This window comes from Pelodiscus sinensis, chromosome 17 (genome assembly GCF_049634645.1).
Source record: "Pelodiscus sinensis isolate JC-2024 chromosome 17, ASM4963464v1, whole genome shotgun sequence".
NCBI lineage: Eukaryota > Metazoa > Chordata > Testudines > Trionychidae > Pelodiscus > Pelodiscus sinensis.
In genome coordinates this window covers 9,056,499-9,078,022 of record NC_134727.1, presented here as the reverse complement: position 1 = coordinate 9,078,022, position 21,524 = coordinate 9,056,499, and the positions used below count along the sequence as shown (strand labels likewise).

The window sequence follows — 21,524 nt, the reverse complement described above, 5'->3', positions numbered from 1 at the left end:
TCAAATTAAATTTAAAAAATCAAAACATTTTCTGGAACATTGAGAAGCCGGGTTAATGTCTCCTTGAAAATTGGATCCCAAAATTAGAGAAACTTAGTCCATGTTTGTTTATGGCCATTCATGCCACTATACAAATTTTTGTGTACTATTGTGCTGTGTATGTAGCCTTTAAGAGGAGATATGTTTTAATTTTTTACTTTTAATTTTTTTTATTTTTTTTTTACTTGTTTGCATTTTGTGCTGCTACATTTATATAGATTCTCTGTTTCTGTCTCCCTCTGTTGTTCATACTCTGAGAGGTTTTTTTCCTTTTCATCTGCTTTAAGGCCAGAACCATTGCAACTAGCCATCTAGCAGAACGATTAGATTTTAATGAGAGAGTTAATTTTCACTGGTTTAGTGATTTAAATTGAATCTTTCATGTTTTGATTGGCTTTGAGTCAAAAATAAAATAAATTCAAATGTTATGTTAAAAAATGATACATTGAAGTCAGTATAATCCCAGATATTTGAAATTATATTCTAAAGGGAGGAGAGAGGAAATGATGTGATCTATTGGTTTTGTTTAAATTGATTTAATTTCTTGTATTCCAATATGTTTGCCATTTAACAATATATTGCATAACCTTATTTGTGAACACGTTGCTCTCTGCTGTCTGGTTGTGTTAATTTTTCTTTTCATGCAGCAGCAGAGCTAACAGATAATTTTTAACTCTTGAAGAAAAGAAACTGTTTCTTCAGACACCTGCCATGTTGTCATGCTGTTGACTGTGGTTACTGGATTACCATTAGCATTGATTCTTTGGCATCTGTTTTTGATCATTGAGCTTTGCATCAGTGACACAATGGGTATCCAGATGAACTTGCTGATATCTATCCTTTCTGGAGCTCCTTTTCAGTTCAGACATTGCCAATTTCTGGTTTACATCAAAGATTGCTCTTTTCTCTAGCCTTAGAAAGGGTATTTTGTAAGTCAAACTGTGTTCCATATCTCTTTGGATCTTGCCTCAGTATGCCATACATCTCTGTTTCTGTCCTCCAAAGTGAAATTTGCATAACTCCAAGTAAAATGGAATATTGGCCAGCTGAGGAGCCCACTATTCAAATTGCTTCTTCATGGCATGACTGATGACTGTATTTTTTGGAGACTTTTTTGGCTTTTAATTTGGTATAGAGAGACAGCCTATTATGCAGAACCTGTCTTGTACTCTAATTTCTTTCCTAGAGCTGTGTGAAAATGGTGACCCTTTATAAAATTTCCACTTTAGAGGCCACCACTCTTCCGTTCACTCTTCAGTCTTTGGGAAAAGCAAGCGCACCCTCTTTATCTTCCCTGTTTAGTGGGCAGCAGCACAGAGTCTCTTCTACACTATCTTGAAGTTGATATGGAAACAGGAGGGAGTGGAAATGGGGACATACCCATCATCAGAGGGTAGGTCATATAATCTAATTTTGGAGGATGTATCAGGCTCCTGAGTGGGTACAGACTCCTCGAATTCCACGCTCCACCTCACCCCTCTCTTCCTGCCACTGAGGTGGGTTTTGGTGGGAAAGGGAGGGGCAGTCACAGGGCTCAGGAAGATGGCTCTGTTCTAGCAGGTCTAGCTTCCCCTTTCCTCTTACCCTCCCCCATTTATTCCCTTTTCCCAGGAGATTATGGAAACCAACAGGCTTTTCTGGGTGCAATGGGGTGGGGACAGAAACAGCAGGGTTCCCCAGTGGTGGGAGAAGGAAGTAAAGTTGACTCTCAGCTGTTGGACTCTTCACAGGTTCTACTTTCCTCACCCCAGGAAAAGTGTACTCTCCAATCCTGGACACTATGCCTTCCTCCTACCTCATGGACATATCTGTTTGCTCCTGGGGCACTGGGATCCTGCTCTGTACTCCCTATAGTGATGGGGGAGGGGAAAAGCAGCAGGGGCCTTGGAGGCAGCAGGAGTGGAGCCCTGCAGATAGTTAGGGCCTAGTCTAAATTAATTTTATTGGGGAAAAGTCTGGTTACATGTGGCTGGGTTGATTGAACTGCTAGGTCCTTCATTGTATTGGTATCACCAGATGGATTGGGAATGCACACCAGGTGCGAACTGAATGGCCTTAATAGAAGGGTGGTGGGAAAGTGTATGGGTGTGTCTGCGGGGGTGGGGACAGATTTAATTGCACTGTTTGCAGCTGGATTGGGAAGGGTTGGGGATGAAGTAAGGTGATAGAGCTGATTTAAATGTATAATGTGGAGTGGGAGATATGAAATTAATTGGGGGATCCCTCTATGTCCTGAAGTTGACCACCAAAACTGTTAATTTTATTCACATGGTGTGGAAAAAATCCTTAAAAATAGCTTTTATACTTAAAAAAACCACACTGTAATCTGTAAACTGTGAACTAAAAATCTGTGAAGTGTGTACTGCTGATCAAAGAATGGGAGTCCAATATTCTGGTTATTTGTCATCCATTTTGATGAAGTGGGTCAAATATTGGCAGCAGGTTGGAATGTTGAGATACGGTTAGAGAGGAGCAACCTCTGTGGTAATAGAAGAAAGAAAATGTACTGAGTTGTAAGAAAAGGCATAATTTCCAGTCTGATCCTGCAGCCAAAAACAGATGTTGCAGAATAATTTGTGGGTTGAAGAGTACATAGCCATTAGTGAAGACTTGTTCCCAACCCCTTTCTTCATTAATGTTTATTACAGCCCTAGATTTCTGATACTATCTTAGCATAACTAAATAAGTGACAATGTAATTTGCTGTTCTTATGTCTACAGTTTTAATTACATGATCTATTGGATTAGAAATTGAGAACTCCATTTCATCCCACACATATCCTTTCCTTGTTTTGTATTATTGAGTCATATCTAGCATCAACAAACCAGCCACTGAAATGTCATGAAGTCTGCAGAAAACTAAAGGCTAATAAACCCTGAATACAACTTGGAGGGGCTGTAGACCCCTTGACACCATCCCTAGGATATTTTTAAGGTGAAGAGATGCCCATGTTCTGATGTGAGAGCAGCTATTACTTTCCAGAATTTGTAGTGGGCCATTGGCAGCGGAGAGATTACCTGGTGTGATAGAGCATTGGCCACCCTTCCCTGCCTCTAAGCACATTTCCTATGCCAGTGCCTTGGAGATGGTGACATGAGAGCTGACACCACTTTAGACATTCCCTTATATTAGACAAGATCTCTATTGTACATATAAGGAGACTTTGGGAAAACTTTGTGGAACCAGGATGCTCTAATATAGCTGAAAATCTTCCTTTCTTAATTTGGTTTACATTACTTAGGGTAGTGTACATGTGTATAAACATACACATATGTATGTGTCATGCAGTTAAATATAGTCAATCTGCACTGAAGGAGTTTCAGACAATAGCTCTATGCACCATGAAAAGTGTAAATTTCTGTGCAGTATCTATAGTTCACCTGCTAAAATTAAGGAGTTGAGGACTCTATTATGCATTATTTCTACTGTTTTCAGAATTAAGTAGACACCAATTTACACCTCATTGTTAAGAGTAGCTGATTTTTCCAAAAGTGAGACCACATTTACATCTTTTGTAATTAAACCAAAGGAGGAAAAAATACTTCACTGCAAATCATGAAGCAAATATTTAAAAAATTACTTCAAATGCTAAAACATTCATCAGTTCTGAGAGAGGAAAAAAACAAAACAGAGCGTGTTTCTATCTTCTGCACTGGAACTTTAGTCATTCCTGTTTCCATGAAATGTTTTGTTTCACAAATTAGAATAACAACTGACTAATTGATACTATGTGTGTAGGCGGGAGGGAGGGACTTTCAGAGGTTGGAATTTCAGTTTCATTTGGCCTGAATAGCTCATTGGCAAATGACAAATTATTCCACTGCGCTACAGTAGGCCACTCATGACCCAATGCCGCAAAACTTATTCCCATCGGAAGTTTCACTGATTTCAGAGAGGAGGAGGCTCTTTGTGTAAGTGAGTAAATGTGAGCAGCATAGGCATTCAGACTCCTGACCATTTAAATATGTGTCATCCAGCCACCTGTTGCATCTCTTTCAATTAATTTAAAAACTTTTTGTGGTAGGGAATTGAGTGTTATAGTACATCTCTATGGCATTCTTCAATATAGGGCTCTGATCCTAAGTGGGCTGTTTCTCTAGTTACTGCTCTAATACAAATAATAATTAATATTATTTGTAATATTAATGAACATATTCCACCCTGAAAAAGGAGTAATATAGTGCTGATTTAAAGATGACAGATTGACCATTCTAGTAACTAAAGTCTTATCCACAGGACAGGTATAATATATGCTTTCCATTTTACCCCGTCAAAGTACTTCTGTCAGGGAACAAAAGATAGAACAGTCTCTATTTGTTCAGGCCTCCATTCTGCAAGATTTCTGACATAATGAACATGAGTAATCCTATTTAATTCAGTGGTGCTGTAAATCATATTCATAAAGTTAATCCTACTGAATCTGGACCTCAGTCCTTGGTTTCTGTATCCAGACTAGCAACGGTGTGTTGACACTGTTATTTAGTTCTATATGTAACATGAACACCTGTCCACTAGGGGGAAAAACATTTTGTGTTTACATCTAGTGGTCTATCCAGCATGTCATCAAGTCTTTGCTTTCTATGTTAGATTTGAACTTGTGACTTAAAGGTGAAAGCATCTAGCCTGTTGTGAATCCTTTGAACTACCATTCCTCTTAGCCTTTATGTGCTTAGAAATTTTTGATGTCATCTTCTGTGCTTTAAATGTCAGCAGATGTTGGAAATAGTACAGTCGTCCTCTCTTATTGTTCTTTAAGTACTTTTCATGCGGAGTAAACAAGCCTAAGAAAATGTCTTTTTAGTGCATGCCAGAACATTTACCATGAGAGTATTTTTCCAATTATCATATAAAACCATCATGTGCAGCACTTTTAATTTATAGCATTGCATGATTTATCATATTTTTCCCCATGAGCATACATCAGGGTCTCATTAGTCATTAATGCTTCACAAAGATGGTAAAATTCTATAGGCAACTGGGATGGCCAACACAGGGCAGTACAATATACTGGATAAAAGAGGGGCAAAAAAAAACAAAAACAAAGATATTAAGCATTCCCAAGTAGACTAGTGACTTAAACGCTCATGCTACTTTGGACTAACACATCTATTTCCTCTGGCATAAAAAATATAATAGTTACAAAAGAATAATATTTTACGCATGTGAGTCATCGTCTTTGTCAGTAGTACAACTTACATAAATAAGGGTTGCAGGCTCAAGTTTGTCTGCAGTATATTGCTTTTAACGGGTGTATGATTTCCATGACTGCTCCCATGGAAGTCAGTAACCTCATATTAAATTCAAAGAGAAGGACTGGGCACTTAATGAGTTTTGAAATTAGTTGTATTTATTTTTATGTTTTAAAAGGCTAAAATTAAAATCAGTAAGATGGAAGGAGGAGTATATAGAATCTCTCCAGCAGGTTGGGACATTTTTTTTTTCTTTCTGCAAGATTAGAACTCTTAAATGTCATACACTTGGTGTTGCACATTAAGACAAGCACTTCCCAGGATATAGATATATCTGTATTTGTTGCAACTCTGTCATATTATATACAGTGTAGTTCATATCTCTTCCTGGCAGCTTCCAGAGGTTTTTAAGATATTCAGTATCTGAAATTGCACTGTTTTATCCCAGATTTCACAAATAACAGTCAGATTATTGTAAAAGAGCTGGCTGATAAGTAAGGTTTTGAATTGCTTCTCAATTGTTATAGGAAAGTATGTTAGAAAATGGCAACTGCTGTAGCAAAAACTGGTTTGAAAAAATATTTAGACTAAAATCTGTAACACTGAATTTCTTTGCTTAGGAACATGTCAGAATGTGTTTTTATTATAAAACTTCTCCTCCATGTTTACAGTGCTGGAAAACATTCAGAATAACTACCAAACAGTTCACCAATGCTTGTATCCAACTGAGTGGAAATGATAGCATATGCTTAGTCATCTAATTTTAGTGGAGCCAAATCCCTTTATTCCAGAGAGGAAAATAAATATTTAAAGAAGCAAAAACATTTTTTTATTTAATGCTATTCTGTATCTAATTTTAGACCCTACTGGTTATTTTTATAAGCTTTTGATCATGTCTTACTTTTTTGATCTTAACTAGTTATATTTCATTGCTGCAGCATAAAATGTTAACCAAAATATAGTGTGGAAATAACCTCCTTCTTTATGATTGGTTGAATCATCTTTAATGTTACAATCCTCCACTCAGTTGCAAACTCTTATAAAATGTTCAGCTTATTTTTCCGGTCTTGCCAGAGTCTTACAAAAATACAAACAAAAATGTGCAATGGAAGATGAACCCTTAACACCACAAATTAATTTATAAAAAGTTGTCCCTCTTCATTCCCCTTCCTTTAGTTTGCCAAGTACAGGGTAAGTCTACATGCATTTTAATTTTGCATCTCTGATGACCTTCCAGATAACTAAGATATTGTCTCATAGCTGACATGATGTCATCAGAGACTGTAGACATGTATGAATAGCTTTAGAACCCAATTGTGGAAAGCTCTGAGTACCCTCAATTCCCATGAGCAGCCCCTCACAGGCCTGAGTTCTAATATAGAACCTCACTTGTGAGTAGGGTTGCCAGGTGTCAGGTATTCACCTGGACAATCCGGTATTTTCACCACCTGTCTGGTAAAAAAAATTCAGTGAATACCAGACACCTGAGATGTCCGGTATTTTCTGAATTTCTCAGGCCAAGAGGCAAAAATGATAGGCACCTGGCAACCCTACAAACACTCATTGCCTGCCCCCCCCCCCCAACTCCCATGGTTACCTGGTTCCCCAAGGCTGCCGGCCAAAAGATCTAGGGGAAGCAATGCTTCCCCTGGGTCTTAGTGCTCAACCGCTCCCCAGTTCCTGTCCCTGCACTCACTCTTAAAGGGAACATGCTGTTTTAATATTGTTTTATTTTTATTTTTATTTTGTTGGCTTAAGTCCTTGGAGTCCCTTTTTTGTTACAACTCTGGTCTCCCCCCCTTTTTTTCCCCCTTCAACAGAATTTTTTCCCAGAAGTTTTTTTTTGGGGAGGGGGAGGGGTGTTCAGTATTTTTGTTTCAACCATCTGGCAACCCTACTTGTGAGTATTCTGACTTCCTCTTTCTTCTATGCAGTATATCTCTTTCCAATATGGCAGAGATCAAGATAAAAAGGATACCTTACTATGAATAAATCAGGACTCCTCAGTGGAAATATGGCTCCTCTGAGCCACAAAGACCAAACTTTCCCAAAAGCTCAGGGCAGAGCTCTATTTCAGGCCTCTGAATTAGGCCTATCATGGATAAAATACCAAGTAGGAAAAGTCAAATCTTGATTCAAATACTAACTTCCCCCCATGCCAGGTACCAGCCAGGGGTTTGATATCAGTTTTGGCCTCATACTGTCCTCACCATTCAAATGTTGACAATATTTCATTAGACAGCAATCCACATGCCAGATATTCCCGATAGTATGATAAAGCCAAATCTTTAAAGAGGTAAGTGTTAATGTTTTATTGATGACTGTTCTGTCAGACAGCCATGTTGTTTGCTCCATAAAGATCCGATCCAAACCCCATGAAGCCAATGGAAATCTTTACATTGACTTCAGTGGACTTTGGACCAGGCCCTGAACTGAAGGAAGATATGCGCAGATCTGTACTCCCATTTCCTTAAAAAAATTATAACTGTTCTTTTAATTCAGCTTCTACACTGAAGGGTTAATTAGAATATAAGAATGTCTGCAGTTTCACGTGGAGGAACTACAGTAATCAAAGGGTGTACATCCATGGTATGTCTACACTGCAATTAAAAACTCGTGTCTGGCCAGTGCCAGCTGACTCAGACTTGTGGAGTTTGGGCTAAGAGGCTGTTTTATTGTAGTGTAGAGATTTGGGTTTGGTTTGGCCCTGAGCCCCAGGATCCTGTGTGGTGGAAGAGTCCCAGCACTCAGTCTACAGCCCAACTCTGAATGCCTCCACTGCAGTTAAATAACCCCTTAGCCCAAGCCCCAAAAACCTGAGTCAGCTGACACAGGCCAGCTGAGGGTTTTTAACTGCTATGTAGACATATCCTAAAATGCTGCTTCCATGGGTACAGGTTGATCAGCAGGACATAAATAAATTGTTCATATTTGCTTATTAATTACACATTTTAAATAAAGCTACATTCTTCAAGCCAAATGTGTGCCCTGAGCACTTTTAACTTGGACACACAGGTTCAGTTATACTGCATTGACAGTATTAATATGGGCCTGGATTCAAACTAGCTCTCTTTCCACATTTTGCCACTCTCCTTCCCCTTTGAGGGCTTAAAAATATATACTGCACACAAAAAAAGGAGGCATCCTACCCAGGAGCCTCCCCCCGTCTCAGAGCCTGTCCCTGAGAACTGCACTTTCCTTAAGATCAGTGGATTCTGCAATTATTTGGTGTGGGGGAAATTGAAGTAATATGCTCAAGTTGCACCCACATTACTACTCTCATGCTTGGTTTTAAGGTACAAACCTATGTACAGCCTGTAGATTGAATTGGGCCCAAAATAATGCCAGGCTTTGCCACATTGTAATCTACATTCCACTTAAATCATAATACACTGTGGTGATACTTCATATGCAGGCAGCACTGGAAATGCATTTTGCCCAGAAGAAAATAATTCAGCAGCAATAGAACAGCGAAGCTGCGGTAACTAGGAGAAGATGTGGGTGAATGCCAGGGATGTTAATGCCAGTAAATCTTCTTTTACACCTGGGAAATTAAATGTTTTGTGAGCCTAAAGCCCCCCATGGTTCAAGTAAGTTTGAGTTTGCAAATCACAGCATCAGCACTTACTTGTTGACTGTTGAAAGCCTAGAATTGGAGCAAAGAACGAGAAAGTCTGGATTTGCAAAGACAGTAGAGAGGGAAGGAAGTGGGAGGTCTTCCTCTTAGTGTTAAACTTGATGTGTAATTTGCTTTGCTAAGGTAATGCTCAGAGAAAGCTTTGATTAGCTGTTTTCCCTAGAGCTAAGAAAACTTCTACAAGACTTGGGCTTGAAATCAGTTATTTACATCTCCGTGCAAAATGTCAGTACTAATAAATTTTGCTCTGCAGTACTTATTCTAATGTGATATTGGATGGTTTCTGTGTTCTACTGTAATAATGGTTGAGAGAGTTTTTAACTAAAAGCACGTTTAAGAAAGAGAAAAGAAACCTTTTGCATTCGTGGAACTCTAAACATGTAGCCAGTCTTAAACTCCTTGGGCCAATGTGTGCTTGTCTTGCTCTGAAGAACATCCTAATTGCATAGTCAAACCTTCCAGGATTTGGCCCTTTCAGTTTTAGCAGTGCTAGACAAACCCTTTTAAGTAACTTGATTGGAACCTTTGGGAAAGGCCCTGATTTGGCAAGGTACTTGAGCACATATCTAGCTCTGTGTATGTGAGTAACCCCATTGACTTCACATGATTGACATTAAACACATACTTATATAAGTGCCTTGCTGAATTTGGACCCAAGAGATTTGTCAGGGAAGCAGGAATGGGTAAGGGTGCCAGGATTATATTCTCTGAGATTAATTTTTTGAAATGTTTCCCATTTAGTACAATCTGGTGTGTTCCAAGATCTATATAAAATGCTCATTCTGATCTAAGGATAAAAGGGTTCCCTGACAGGCACAAGGTATCTTTCCGATCCTGGCACTAATACAGCTACAACACTGCAGACTTCTCTGACTAGGTCAGTTTACTAATGTATCAGTGCAGTTTGATGGGACAGGAAGTAAAAGTGGGAAATAAACATCCCATGCAGAAAATCTCTCCCTTCTTAACATTTTTCATCTCTAATAATGATGAAATGGAGAGTCAGTGTGATTGCCTTTAGACTGTGAGCTCTTCTGTTAAGGATTTATTTTCTGGCACAGTTTACAGAATTCATGTACAGCACCCTGGACAGTTATGGTCCTCCTCTTTTCCATGTGCTTTCCTAGCAGTCTCCCCTTCCTCCCCCTTCTTCTTCCATTCTTCTAGGAAACAACCATTTCCTAGATAGCTTCCCTGCAGGGGTGTAAAATATAGGGAAATATTTCGTGTAGGCCACCAGAAAGAACATAAATATGTTGGGCTGAGCTAGGCTCACAGGCTTAGAGCCAGAAAGAGATGTCAATAGAACTGCCCGGTAGGCCATATATATATAGCCCACAGTGAATTCCATGTGACTGTTCAAGGGGCAGTGAAGTGACTCTTGCTTCATTCTCTTTCTAATTCAGGCACCTGGTACTGCCAAACAATGGCATTAAAAAGCTAGATGAATTTACAAAGCACGGAAGAATTAAAATAAATTTGGAGTCTCTATCTTGAAAGTTTGTGAACCATTAGAGTTAATGTTTCTGCAACAATGGGTGCTAGAAACTTTTACTATTATTTAATCTGAGATTCTCACATAGCCATAAAACTCCAAGAGCTAGGGCAGTAAGAGAAACACCAAACATTGTAAAGCTCACTCTGAAATCACGAGGCTGGTCATCCCTAGGTATTTATATGGCTCCTATCAGCAGAGCGTGTTAACCCCCATAACAATTAATTCACCTGCATATCTTCTTCTGTGTGGTCAATAAATAATTTAGATGGGGAAGCTGAGGTGTGGAGACTAGGGGCCATATTTTTACAGGTATTTGGATACTTTATTCCCACTAAAATCAATTGCATCTAGACACCCCCTAAATAATTTTAAAAATCTGGTCCTATGTGATTAGCTCATGGTCACACAAAAGACTGTTGCACAGCTGGGGACTGGACCCAGATATCTTGAATTCCAATTTATTGGCTCCATCGTCCCTAGCTTCCATAGAGATAGAGTGCTGGACCCTGTGTGAGACACAGAGCAACACGGACAGGGTTTGTTGACTACTTCTTCCAGTGCGGTCCCTGTGGTTTCTCCACTTTTGGTGATGGTGGATCCTGGCACCATTGATTGGAGATTTCGATTTGCATTGCCTGGTCATGACACTCATTTACAGTTATTTTTTCTCAGTGTCATTGAAGTCTATTTGGCGCATGCATATCCCAACCCCCTCTGTTTCTTTCAACTATCCTTGAATAAAGATGGAGCTCAAGGTAATGTTGAGCCTCTACTCCTATTTTGAGAAAAAATTAGTGGTAGTTAGATTGAAAATTGCGAATTACTACCCTGCCTTTAGATAGAGCTACGTATAATTCATTTTAATCCTGCGTTCTTAATCCTTTTCCATCTTTGGGAGTTAACCCCACTAAGGTTTCCTTCATGGACATTTCTGCATGAGCCACCTGCATTTAAAAAATGTGACGCCTTCAAGGACCCCCATGCCACGCTCAGAAAGATATTTCCTGTGTATCAAATCCCTCAGTGAAATGCACAACCCAGCGAAGTCTGTCCACTACAGTAATCTAAAAGCCCGGGCTCACCATGACTAAGATTTGCATTTTAATGATAATTTTTACGAAGAAATTCTTCCAACTTGATTTGGAGACAGGAAGAACAAACCTTTTTCGAGGTGTTCTCTGACCAGATTAGAATGGATCAAGTGTGGTCTGTAACCTCAATGAGGGTCTGTAATGGTCAGGACCCTTGACCTACCTAGCACTTCTGACACTGGGCAAATGGTGCAGAAAAGTAAAGAGTTGAGACCTCATTACGGACAGATCTCCTCAGTACTGAAGACATCAACATCCATGCTGGAGCCAGTGCTGTCCATGCACCAAACCCTGCACCAACAACTCTACTGGCAATGATACACCATCCAGCACCATCATGGGGCTGCTGGCACCACCTCAGGTCAAGTGCAAACTGGGTCTCACTTTAAATCTTCCGAGACACACCCCTCGGTACAGTTGCAATTTCTAATGCATCACAACATCTCCTTTGTCCCTATGTCAAAATCACTTCTCCTCGGTACTGAGGGCTCATCTTTAACTCATCCAACCCAATTCCCTTGTGATTGAAGCAACTCTCCTTCTGAATGCTCTGTTGTCAGTTAGAGATTGAAATAATCACAAGGCAGACTTTTTTCTACTTGACTCTCCTTCACCACAACAAAGACCACCTAACAGGAACATGACTCAGAACGGCCAACCTCAATTCCCTTGGTTTGCTCCCTCATGGATGGGAACTTCAGCTACCATACTGCATGGTATGGGACCCAGAGGCATCCTATAAGGCCCACTACTCCAGCACCTCCTCACCCTGCAGAGCATAGATTCGTTCTCCACCAGAATCCCCAATATCATCTGCATTTAGAACCCTCGAGCATCCACATGAGGAAGCGGAGGAGAAGTATGCACCCAACACGGAGTCAACCACACACAACTTTTCTTCTTCTCCTGATGAAGCCATAATGCTACCTCCATCAACTTCAAGTAATTTCAGGAGTTATTATCAAGATGGCAATCATCCGAGACATTCCTATAGAGGATATACAGGGGAAACAACAAAAATTCTTGAAGATTCTCCAATCCTCAGCATTCTCAAAGATTGTGCTCCCCATAGATGACACTATATGGCAGACACCAGCCTCTGTCCTGTCATCTTGTAAGAGGGTGGTGCACTGTAAATATTATATCCCAGCTAATGACATGGACTTCTAATTTTCACATCTGCAACTCAATTCTCTTGTGATTGAAGCAGCTAACCAAAGGTCTAAATAATCCCATTACCAGTCCACACCTCAGGAAAAGGACATCAAACACCTTGATCTCATGTGGGCGAGAGAGGGGGCAGAAGGTTAGGGGAAAGAGGGGCTAGGGTGCCAGAGGCAGGCTCTAACTAGGAGGCGCATATCTAGGCAGCTCCTGTCCAGCAGCTCAGCAGATCCCTCAGTCAGGCTCCCTGCCTGCCCTGACCCCACATGCTGCTCAAAGTGGCTGGCTGCAGGGCCCATGAGCTCTGTGATCACTGTGAGCCCTGGGGGAAGTACTTTGCACTCTGCCTACACTGTAAATATGGCCCAGGCAGCTCCTGTTGGCCAGTATCCAAGACTGTGTTGAGGGCAGGAGCAGCTTGTGAAGCCTCTCCTGCACTTTAGCTTGCAGCAGTGCTCAGATAAACACATGGCCTCTACAGCTGGCCACCACACTGAGTGGCGTGTGGGGACGAGGCAGACAGAGAGCCTGCCTGAGGCTGCCACTGGGCTCTGGGATGGATCCAGCAGCTTGGTGGATAGGAACTGGCTTGCGGGCCACATTTTCAACAGACAAGGAGGAGTACAATCATATTTGTTGTGCATGGAAGCCATCAAATTCTGGAACTGGTGCATACAACATCTTCCTACCTGTGAGAACACTACTGCCAACACTCTCGGTAGATATTTGTCACAGGAACATGAATGGGAATTAACCCCTACAATCTTATCCTACCTATTCTCATTGTGGGGTCCATTTTGATAGGTGTATTTGCCACATCAAAGAACTTCAAATGCCACTTGTTCTTCACCAGGATGGGACTGAGGATCAGATCCCTAAGGGTATGTCTACACTACCACCCTAGTTCGAACTAGGGTGGTTAATGTAGTCATACGAACTTGCAAATGAAGCCCGGGATTTGAATTTCCCGGGCTTCATTTGCATGTTGCCGGGCGCCGCCATTTTTAAATGTCCGCTAGTGCGGACTCCGTGCCCGCGGCTACACGCAGCATGAACTAGATAGTTTGGATTAGGCTTCCTATTACAGATAGTTCGGAATAGGAAGCCTAGTCTGAACTATCTAGTTTGTGCCGCGTGTAGCTGCGGGCATGGAGTCTGCACTAGCGGACATTTAAAAATGGCGGCGCCCGGCAACATGCAAATGAAGCCCGGGAAATTCAAATCCCGGGCTTCATTTGCAAGTTCGTATGACTACATTAACCACCCTAGTTCGAACTAGGGTGGTAGTGTAGCGATACCCTCGGAGATTATTCCTAATCCCATGGAGTAGGACACTCATATATTCCTTCCTTCCACTTCCTCTAATACACAGATTTCTTTGTAAGATCAAGGATGACCATACCTAGGTGTAAGCTGGTCAGCTCTGGGAGGGGTTAGTGGGTGGCCACTCCAACCCACTACACCTGGATCAGTCTCTGGGGGGAATTAACACAATAAACAAGCAGTTTGGGGTTCCCCTGCCTTTACCTCAGGGTGGGTGGACAAAAGGTAAATAATAACAAGGGAGTCCTGGGTTTCGGCAGGCCAGTAAATGATAGGCAGAGGCCCGGCCTTAGTTGAGGGAGGGCTGCCAAGACTATGGTGAAGAGGGCCCGGTCCTAGTCCAGGACGGGCCGCTGGTAAACAGTTTGTAGCCCAGCCTTCAGACGGGGCGGGGCAGCAGGTAACAGTTTATAAGCCCAGGAGCTAATTAAGGTCCAGCCTTGGTTCAGGGTGGGGCTGTAAGAAAACAGTTTGTAAGCAACATATACAATTGAGTCTCCTTGCTCAGGAGGGTTGCAGGCAGCTTGTCGGCATTGGCAGAGAGGTAGAGGCTACCACCAAGCAGTGGGTGGCAGGGGGCGGGCACAGGCCCACCCACTCCACTGTGCCCCAGCCCTGGGCCCTAGAGGCAGCTGGTTACTGCTGCTGGATCAGCAGGGGCTCCAGCCTGAAACACGCTGATCTTCCAAGTGTCCCTTGGACCACTTCCCTCCTCCCCCTCATCATGTACCTGGTAGTCCCATAGGCCTCCCGCAGTGTCAGTGGGGTCGAGGTCCATAGGCCACTCCTCAGAGGCTTGCAGGCTGTTCAGGAAGGCTGGTGTTCCTCCGGGCTGCTGTGCAGCAGGGGCCCCGGCGGTCCACGTCAGCTCACTACCTCCACAGGCATTTGCTCCACTCTGTGATATGCAGGGGAGCCCTCTGGCATCAGCTGCTCCTTCTGGCCTCTGTGCAGCAGGGGCCCTGGCAGTCCACACCAGCTCTTCACCTCCCCATGCCTTAGGTCCCTTTCTTGATGTGCAGAGGAGTCTTCTGGCCTCTTCAGTGCTCAGGGCCTCACTGGGCTGGCTGGCAGAGTTTTTAGCTCTCTGCTCCCTCCCTTGGCTTCCGGCCAGGTGGCTCATTAGGGCTAGGTGCTGCCCACTAGGGCTCTGGGGGTATGTCTACACTAGCCACCCTAATTTGAACTAGGGTGGCTAATGGGGTCATTCAAACTTGCAAATGAAGCCCGGGATTAAAATATCCCAGGCTTTATTTGCATGTTCCCAGGTGCCGCCATTTTTAAATGCCCAGTAGTTCGGACTCCCTGCCCGTGGCTACAGGCGGCACGGGCTAGGTAGTTCGCATTAAAGCTCCTCCTTCAAGGAGAAGTAACGGTAGATCAAATTAGGAGCTTTAATTCAAACTACCTAACCCGTGCCGCATGTAGCTGTGGGCAGGGAGTCCGAACTACCAGGCATTTAAAAATGGCAGCGCCCAGGAACATTCAAATAAAGCCCAGGATATTTTAATCCCGGGCTTCATTTGCAAGTTTGAATGACTACATTAGCCATCCTAGTTCAAGCTAGGGTGGCTAGTGTAGACATACCCTGGGAGGGGCGCCTTCAGGGTCAGTGGGTGGCCACGTCAACTCACTACACAAGGTCATACTTAATGCTCTGGGATGGGCCAGAGTTGGTACTCTTACTTGATCTACATATCGATCTGCTCTCAGAGAACTCACCCTGAGCAACGGTCACATCTTCCATCCACAATTGACCACATGGCTCCTCTTTGGTTCCAAGTGCATGAGCTAGCCTGTTTGAAGCAAGTCAGATCTGTTTTATAGTAAACAAGATTCTATCAGCAATACTTACCTTCGAAAGTGTAAATGATTCTTGATGTGGTGTTAGTAGGAAAGCCTCACACCCCTTCCTGATAGGCTATTGTCCTTGAGTTTTAATAAGTAATCTAGGCTATCACTCAGTTTCATCATAGTTCTTGCAGCATTCCATGCCTTCCCAGGCAAACTGGACGGCTTCTCAGCTTTCACCCACACTACCACAAAGTGCTTCCTGCCTGGTCTCCAAACCTTTTACTCTGAAGTATACTGTGCCATGCCTACCTGAAATTTCAGCCTCATCCTCCAAGGCCTCATGAAATCACCCTTTGAATCGATAGCTGCCTCCTCCCTACTACACATGTCCATGAAGGTAGCATTCCGAATGGCCATCACATCAGCAAGAAGGATCAGAGACATAAGGGTATTAATGGCCAAACCCTGTACGCTAATTTCCTTAAGGACAAGGTCATGAGGTGATCCTACCAAAAATTTCTAACAAAGGTGGCACCCTCTCTCCATATTAATCACCTAATACACCTCCCTACGCTTTTCCCCAAACCCCACAACACCCCACAGGAAGCGGCACTACATACCTTTGATGTCGGAAGGGTAATTGCTTTCTATCTGGACAGAACTAAACCATTCCATACATCATCTATACCAAGGGTGGGCAAATTCTGGCCCACAGGCTAAATTCAGTCCACAGGGCTAGTCCTTGGTGGGCCCCCACCTCTATATTTATCTGCACCTCTACAGATATCGAGTGATTGAAGCTGTTGTTGGCCTCAGATTGCTGTTCATGGCCAATGGGAGTGGCAGAAAGCAGTATCCCGGTCTGTGCCACTTCCCATCACTCCGTTTGGCTGTGAAAGGCGATGTGCAGCAAATGAGAGCAGTGAATGCCCAATACTGTGGAGGTAAACATAGCAGTGGTGGACTGCCATGGACTAACCCTGATGGGCTGCTGTTATTTATTGCCTAGCCCTTCCCTAGACTTTTCATCATATCTCCTGCCGAATATTCCAAAGATGCTGTTATTTCTAAGCAGCGGCTCTCCAAGTGGTTCTCTGTCTGTACTAAATCCTTCTGCCAGATTCATGATGTTGAACCTTCTGACAGCATCAGAACTCCACTCGAGCTATGTCAACAGCAATAACATTCCTTCACAACGTACCCGTTACTGACATATGCAAAGCCACTGCATGGACATCAGACCCCATGGTTACCAAACACTGTGCCATCATAGAGAACACCAGAGCAGACACCATAGTAGGTCAAATGGTACTGTGTGCTACTGTCAAACATGCAGGTCCAATCTCCTCCCCAACCATCATGAATGCTGCTCAACATTCACCTGAGGTGGTGTGCCTACAGGAGCAGTACTCAAAAAGAGAAGTTACTCACCCTGTGAAATAACTGAGGTTCTTCGAGATGTTTGTCTTTGTGGGTGCTTTCCCTCTACTTTGGATTTCGACTTAGTGGACTCTGTGGTAGAGAAGGACGTGAGGGGGCAGGACGTGCATGTGCCAAACAGACTTCCAACAGGGCAACTGCATGTGTGCTAGCTGACCAGACACTGCTACCAAAGATCTCTCATCAACAGTGCCAGATTTCAGTGTCACCTGGAATGGAGCCTCCACTGGGACACACATCTCAAAGAACCTCAGTTATTGCACATTGTGAGTAACTGTCTCTTTTCCACAGCCCCCTCAGTCCTGCCTCCCTGTACAACAACATGGCCCTTCTGTGACCCAATGTCCATTCTGCACCCAGGAAACATGACTGTTGGCAAGTTGACTAGTTGCCCATTGTCTTTATGTTGAAAAAGGCACAAATAAAGTATATCAAATAAAAGGCTCTAACAATATGTTTAAAAAGGTATTAAAATCCCACACTACATGAATTCTAATCCTACTTTAAACAAGAATGTCACTTATGGATTTCTAATGAGAGGGAAAGTTCACAGTCAAATCTGAAATTATAAATTTAGTTTCTTAATCATCAGAGGGGTAGCCGTGTTAGTCTGAATCTGCAAAAGCGGCGAGGAGTCCTGTGGCACCTTATAGACTAACTGAAGTGTAGGAGCACAGTGAGCCCTCGCTACTTCGCGGTTCGACCATCGCGGATTCACGACTTCGCGGACTTTTTTCATTACATTATGTATATACGTGAATCCGCGATGGTCGAACCGCGAAGTAGCGAGGGCTCGCTGTATACATGTTAAATATACATGTCCCTACTTCGCGGATTTTCAACTATCGCGGTCGGGTTTGGAACCTATCTACCGCGATAAACGAGGGTTCACTGCATAAGCTTTCGTGGGTAAAGACCCACTTCGTCAGATGGTCTTTGACCACGAAAGCTTATGCTCCTACACTTCAGTTAGTCTATAAGGCTATGTCTAGACTGCAAGCCTCTTTCGAAAGAGGCTCTTTCGAAAGATACTTTCGAAAGAGCCTCTTTCGAAAGAGAGCGTCTAGACTGCATGCGTAATTTCGAAAAAGCAAGCCGCTTTTTCGAAAGAAAGCACCCAGTGAGTCTGGATGCTCTCTTTCTAAAAAGCCTGTTTGCTTTCAAGAACGCTTTCTTTCGAAAGAGCACTTTCGAAAGAAGGCGTTCTTCCTCGTGGAATTAGGTTTACCACCGTCGAAAGAAAAGCCGCATTCTTTCGATTTAATTTCGAAAGAACGCGGCTGCAGTCTAGACGCAGGTGAAGTTTTTTCGAAAAAAGGCTACTTTTTTCGAAAAAAAACCCTGAGTCTGGACACAGCCTCAGGTGCCACAGGACTCCTCGCTGCTTTTCCTAATCATATTTCCCAGTCCTAAACCTGATCTAAGGTTTGACTGATTGATTGACTCTGTTAGTCCAAGATCACATTTCCCTCCTTTCCTTCCACCTTCTAATTTCTTGTAAAACTAATAGCGTGAATGGAGAGAAAATATCTGTAATACTTCCTCTTTGACACAGAAGTTCAGCAGTGCTATTTTTGTTACTTTGTAAGAATTATCAACATTAAGCATTTTTTAATTTTTTTGTTTACCAATGATAGTTTATCAGCTATTGTAAGTAGAGTTCCATCTGCCAGTTAAACTCTATTGTAAATTGTTATAGGAATTAGCAACTCACATTTTTGTCTGTCCAAATGAATATGTGAACTAAATTGCACATAATGCATCCCTGGAAGAAGAAAATAATCACAGGTATACTGCAAATGCATATGCCAATCAGGCAGAAACAGGCACACATTGTGATTATCTCAGTTTTCAAACCTGGAAGAGACAAGAATGTGTTGCTAAATGAGAGAGGCAGTATGTCATGCTCACTGAGATAAAAACAGAAGCTGCCAGACACTTTGGCTTTATTCTAAGAATCTTTGCTTGAAAACTCCCCAATCTCTGCTGTATGTTTATTCTCCTTCATATTCTCATTCTTCCTTCTCTCTCATTGCTTTCTTGTTCTCTCTCTTATTGTTCTCTCTTTTCCTGCCTTTGATGCACATACGTTGTCACATTTCATTGACTCTCCCCTCTTCTCTGTTCTTACACTAACGCCTAGTGGTGCTTTAGCCAGAGCTTGCAGCCTCTCAGGCGAGTTTTAGTCATGTGTGAAGCTCAGTTTGATCGAGCGCTCCTTTTCTGCCTTTTCACTCTTGCAAAAGATTAAAAGGTGGCGTCACGTTGCTCCCCTGCTCCGTCTTGCAGGAGGGACTTAAAAGGGACAACAAAAACTAATCACTTTCAATAAGCATTTTCTTGCAAAAAAGGGACTTAGCTGTGCGATTTGAGGCTGGTGGTGAGGATTGGGAAGGCTAGAGATGCTTCATACTGCTAACAAGGGAAGGAAGCCTTCAACTGAGGCAGGTAAGAAGTGTCTGAATCTGAGTGTTTTACACAGTGGCTTAGTCAAATCGGTAGATTTTCATCATTTTGTAACGGAGAAAAGCAACTGCAGCAGAAAGCAGCAGGGATCTTGTATCGGCTTCCTTCTATTCAAGATGTAAAGTACCTGTAATAATTGTGATGTATTGGAACATGTTGTAAATTCAATTGCAAAGGGATTTGTCTAGAAGCTGCATTTACACCGAATGTTTGTCCTTCTGTTTTATTTCAATGCATGGGAGACTAGAAGTAGAAAATGCAGCTTTTCTGCAAGCAGGACTTAGCATAAGGCTGAATTCAGTGCTTAAGGGGGAATCTCTATGTTCTGTTCAGTGTCTAATTCCAGCGCTTAGTCTTGCAACCATGCAGGCACCTGGCGTTCTGTTTTTAACAACTGAATACACACAATTAATTATAGTTATTTACCATTTGATATTTACATTAAAATCTAGACTGGAGTTTGTTGAAGTGATAGTGATTTGTTTGCCTGACGTTTCATCAAAAAAACAGCTTTGCCCCTTTAGACATATCGTAAAACCTAGTTCATGTTTATGTTATGTTAATAGAGATTAAGTAACATCCTGAATTAAATATGGAACTAAAACTCATAAACTGAACCCGTGTTCAGTAAAGCAATCACCAAATTAGAATGATGAATTTAAGTCAGTTGTCAAATGGAGTTAACTCTGGAAGTGCTGTTCACAAGTGCACCAGGATTACTGTAATGGGGTTTCCGTACTGAGATGGACTAATTATCAGACAAAAAGTCTGAACTTTGAGCTGTGTGTCTGAAATAAAATTATAACCCTTCATGTCTCTAGTTTTCAGAAACATGACTTACGTTGCAAAACTCATGTAGTGGTTGAAAGGGAATTAAAGACAAAAAGTTATTTCACAATTAAGTTACAGTATCTAGAAATAACTATATATATGTGTTACCTAAAGCAATCTCTGTTCACAAAGACTAAAATGTACAATTATTGGGATCTTTGTTTCAATTCCTCATTAATTTTTTGAAATCCTGTATTCCTGCATTTTATAGCCATTTTCAGTGTGTGTGACCTAAGACTTTTAAATAGGAGGAATAGAATTCTATAAACACCAGAATTAGTCTTCATTTCTCCATCATTATGCAAAAATTCCATGAACCTCTCTTGACAGTCAGACCTTTATAAGTGATTTAAAATAACAAACAGCATGCAATTGTCAGGGTTGCCTATTTGTAAAGGTATATTAATAAATTAAACTGCCTCTGGATGGAAAGGTAAAAAAAGATAACTTTATAAGTTCCGGTGGAGGAAACATTATTTGACAGCTAGATTGTAGCATTACTGACATATAAATAGGCACAATGCAGAAGTAAATTAATAAATTTGGTAGACAAGTTATTTATCTTTATGCAAGTTTACACTAATGTTGTCATGCACAGGTGCCCATTGCTATATATTTTGTAAAAATCAGCGGTGATGCTTTGTGCGCACATTCACATAGCTGATTTTACAAGATAGGCAGTGACAAGCCACCATGTATTTATGAGTGGGATCGAGTCCCCAGGGAGGTCTAGTCTCCCTTCCATTAATGTACAAGGATTCATATGCATTGTTCCCTTTACCTTCAGTGGGAGTTATCCAGGCAAATCATCCCATATTTGAAGGGGTGCATTGGACGGCATAGCACATTGTAGGAAACTCCAAATGAGGCAAAATATAAAAAAAAACTTTCTTTGGGATGTGTCTGGGATATGCCTTGATTCATATGTGCAGTTAATGTAGTTTAAAACTTTGTAAGTACTAAGACCATAGCAGGATTTTTTCAAAATGTTCATTTAAGTTCTTTCAACTAAAGCTACTTTCACGTGTCCAATCAACCTCTGCTATGCTTAT

The 21,524-nt window shown here is 42.0% G+C and overlaps 1 protein-coding gene across 5 annotated transcripts in view; it reads left to right on the top strand.

Annotated features, from left to right (window-relative positions):
• The window catches only part of TENM2 (teneurin transmembrane protein 2), a 1,107,817-nt gene that overhangs the window by 482,351 nt on the left and 603,942 nt on the right, over positions 1-21,524 (top strand). For 2 of the 5 annotated variants that reach the window (XM_075900183.1, XM_075900182.1), the window contains exon 1: positions 19,164-19,623. The exons of the other annotated variants lie outside the window; for them this stretch is intronic. In XM_075900183.1, coding sequence (XP_075756298.1) covers positions 19,578-19,623 — 46 coding nt within the window. In that variant the 5' untranslated portion in view covers positions 19,164-19,577. Of the gene's footprint in view, positions 1-19,163; positions 19,624-21,524 lie in introns of those variants that run through there. 5 annotated transcript variants of the gene reach the window in all.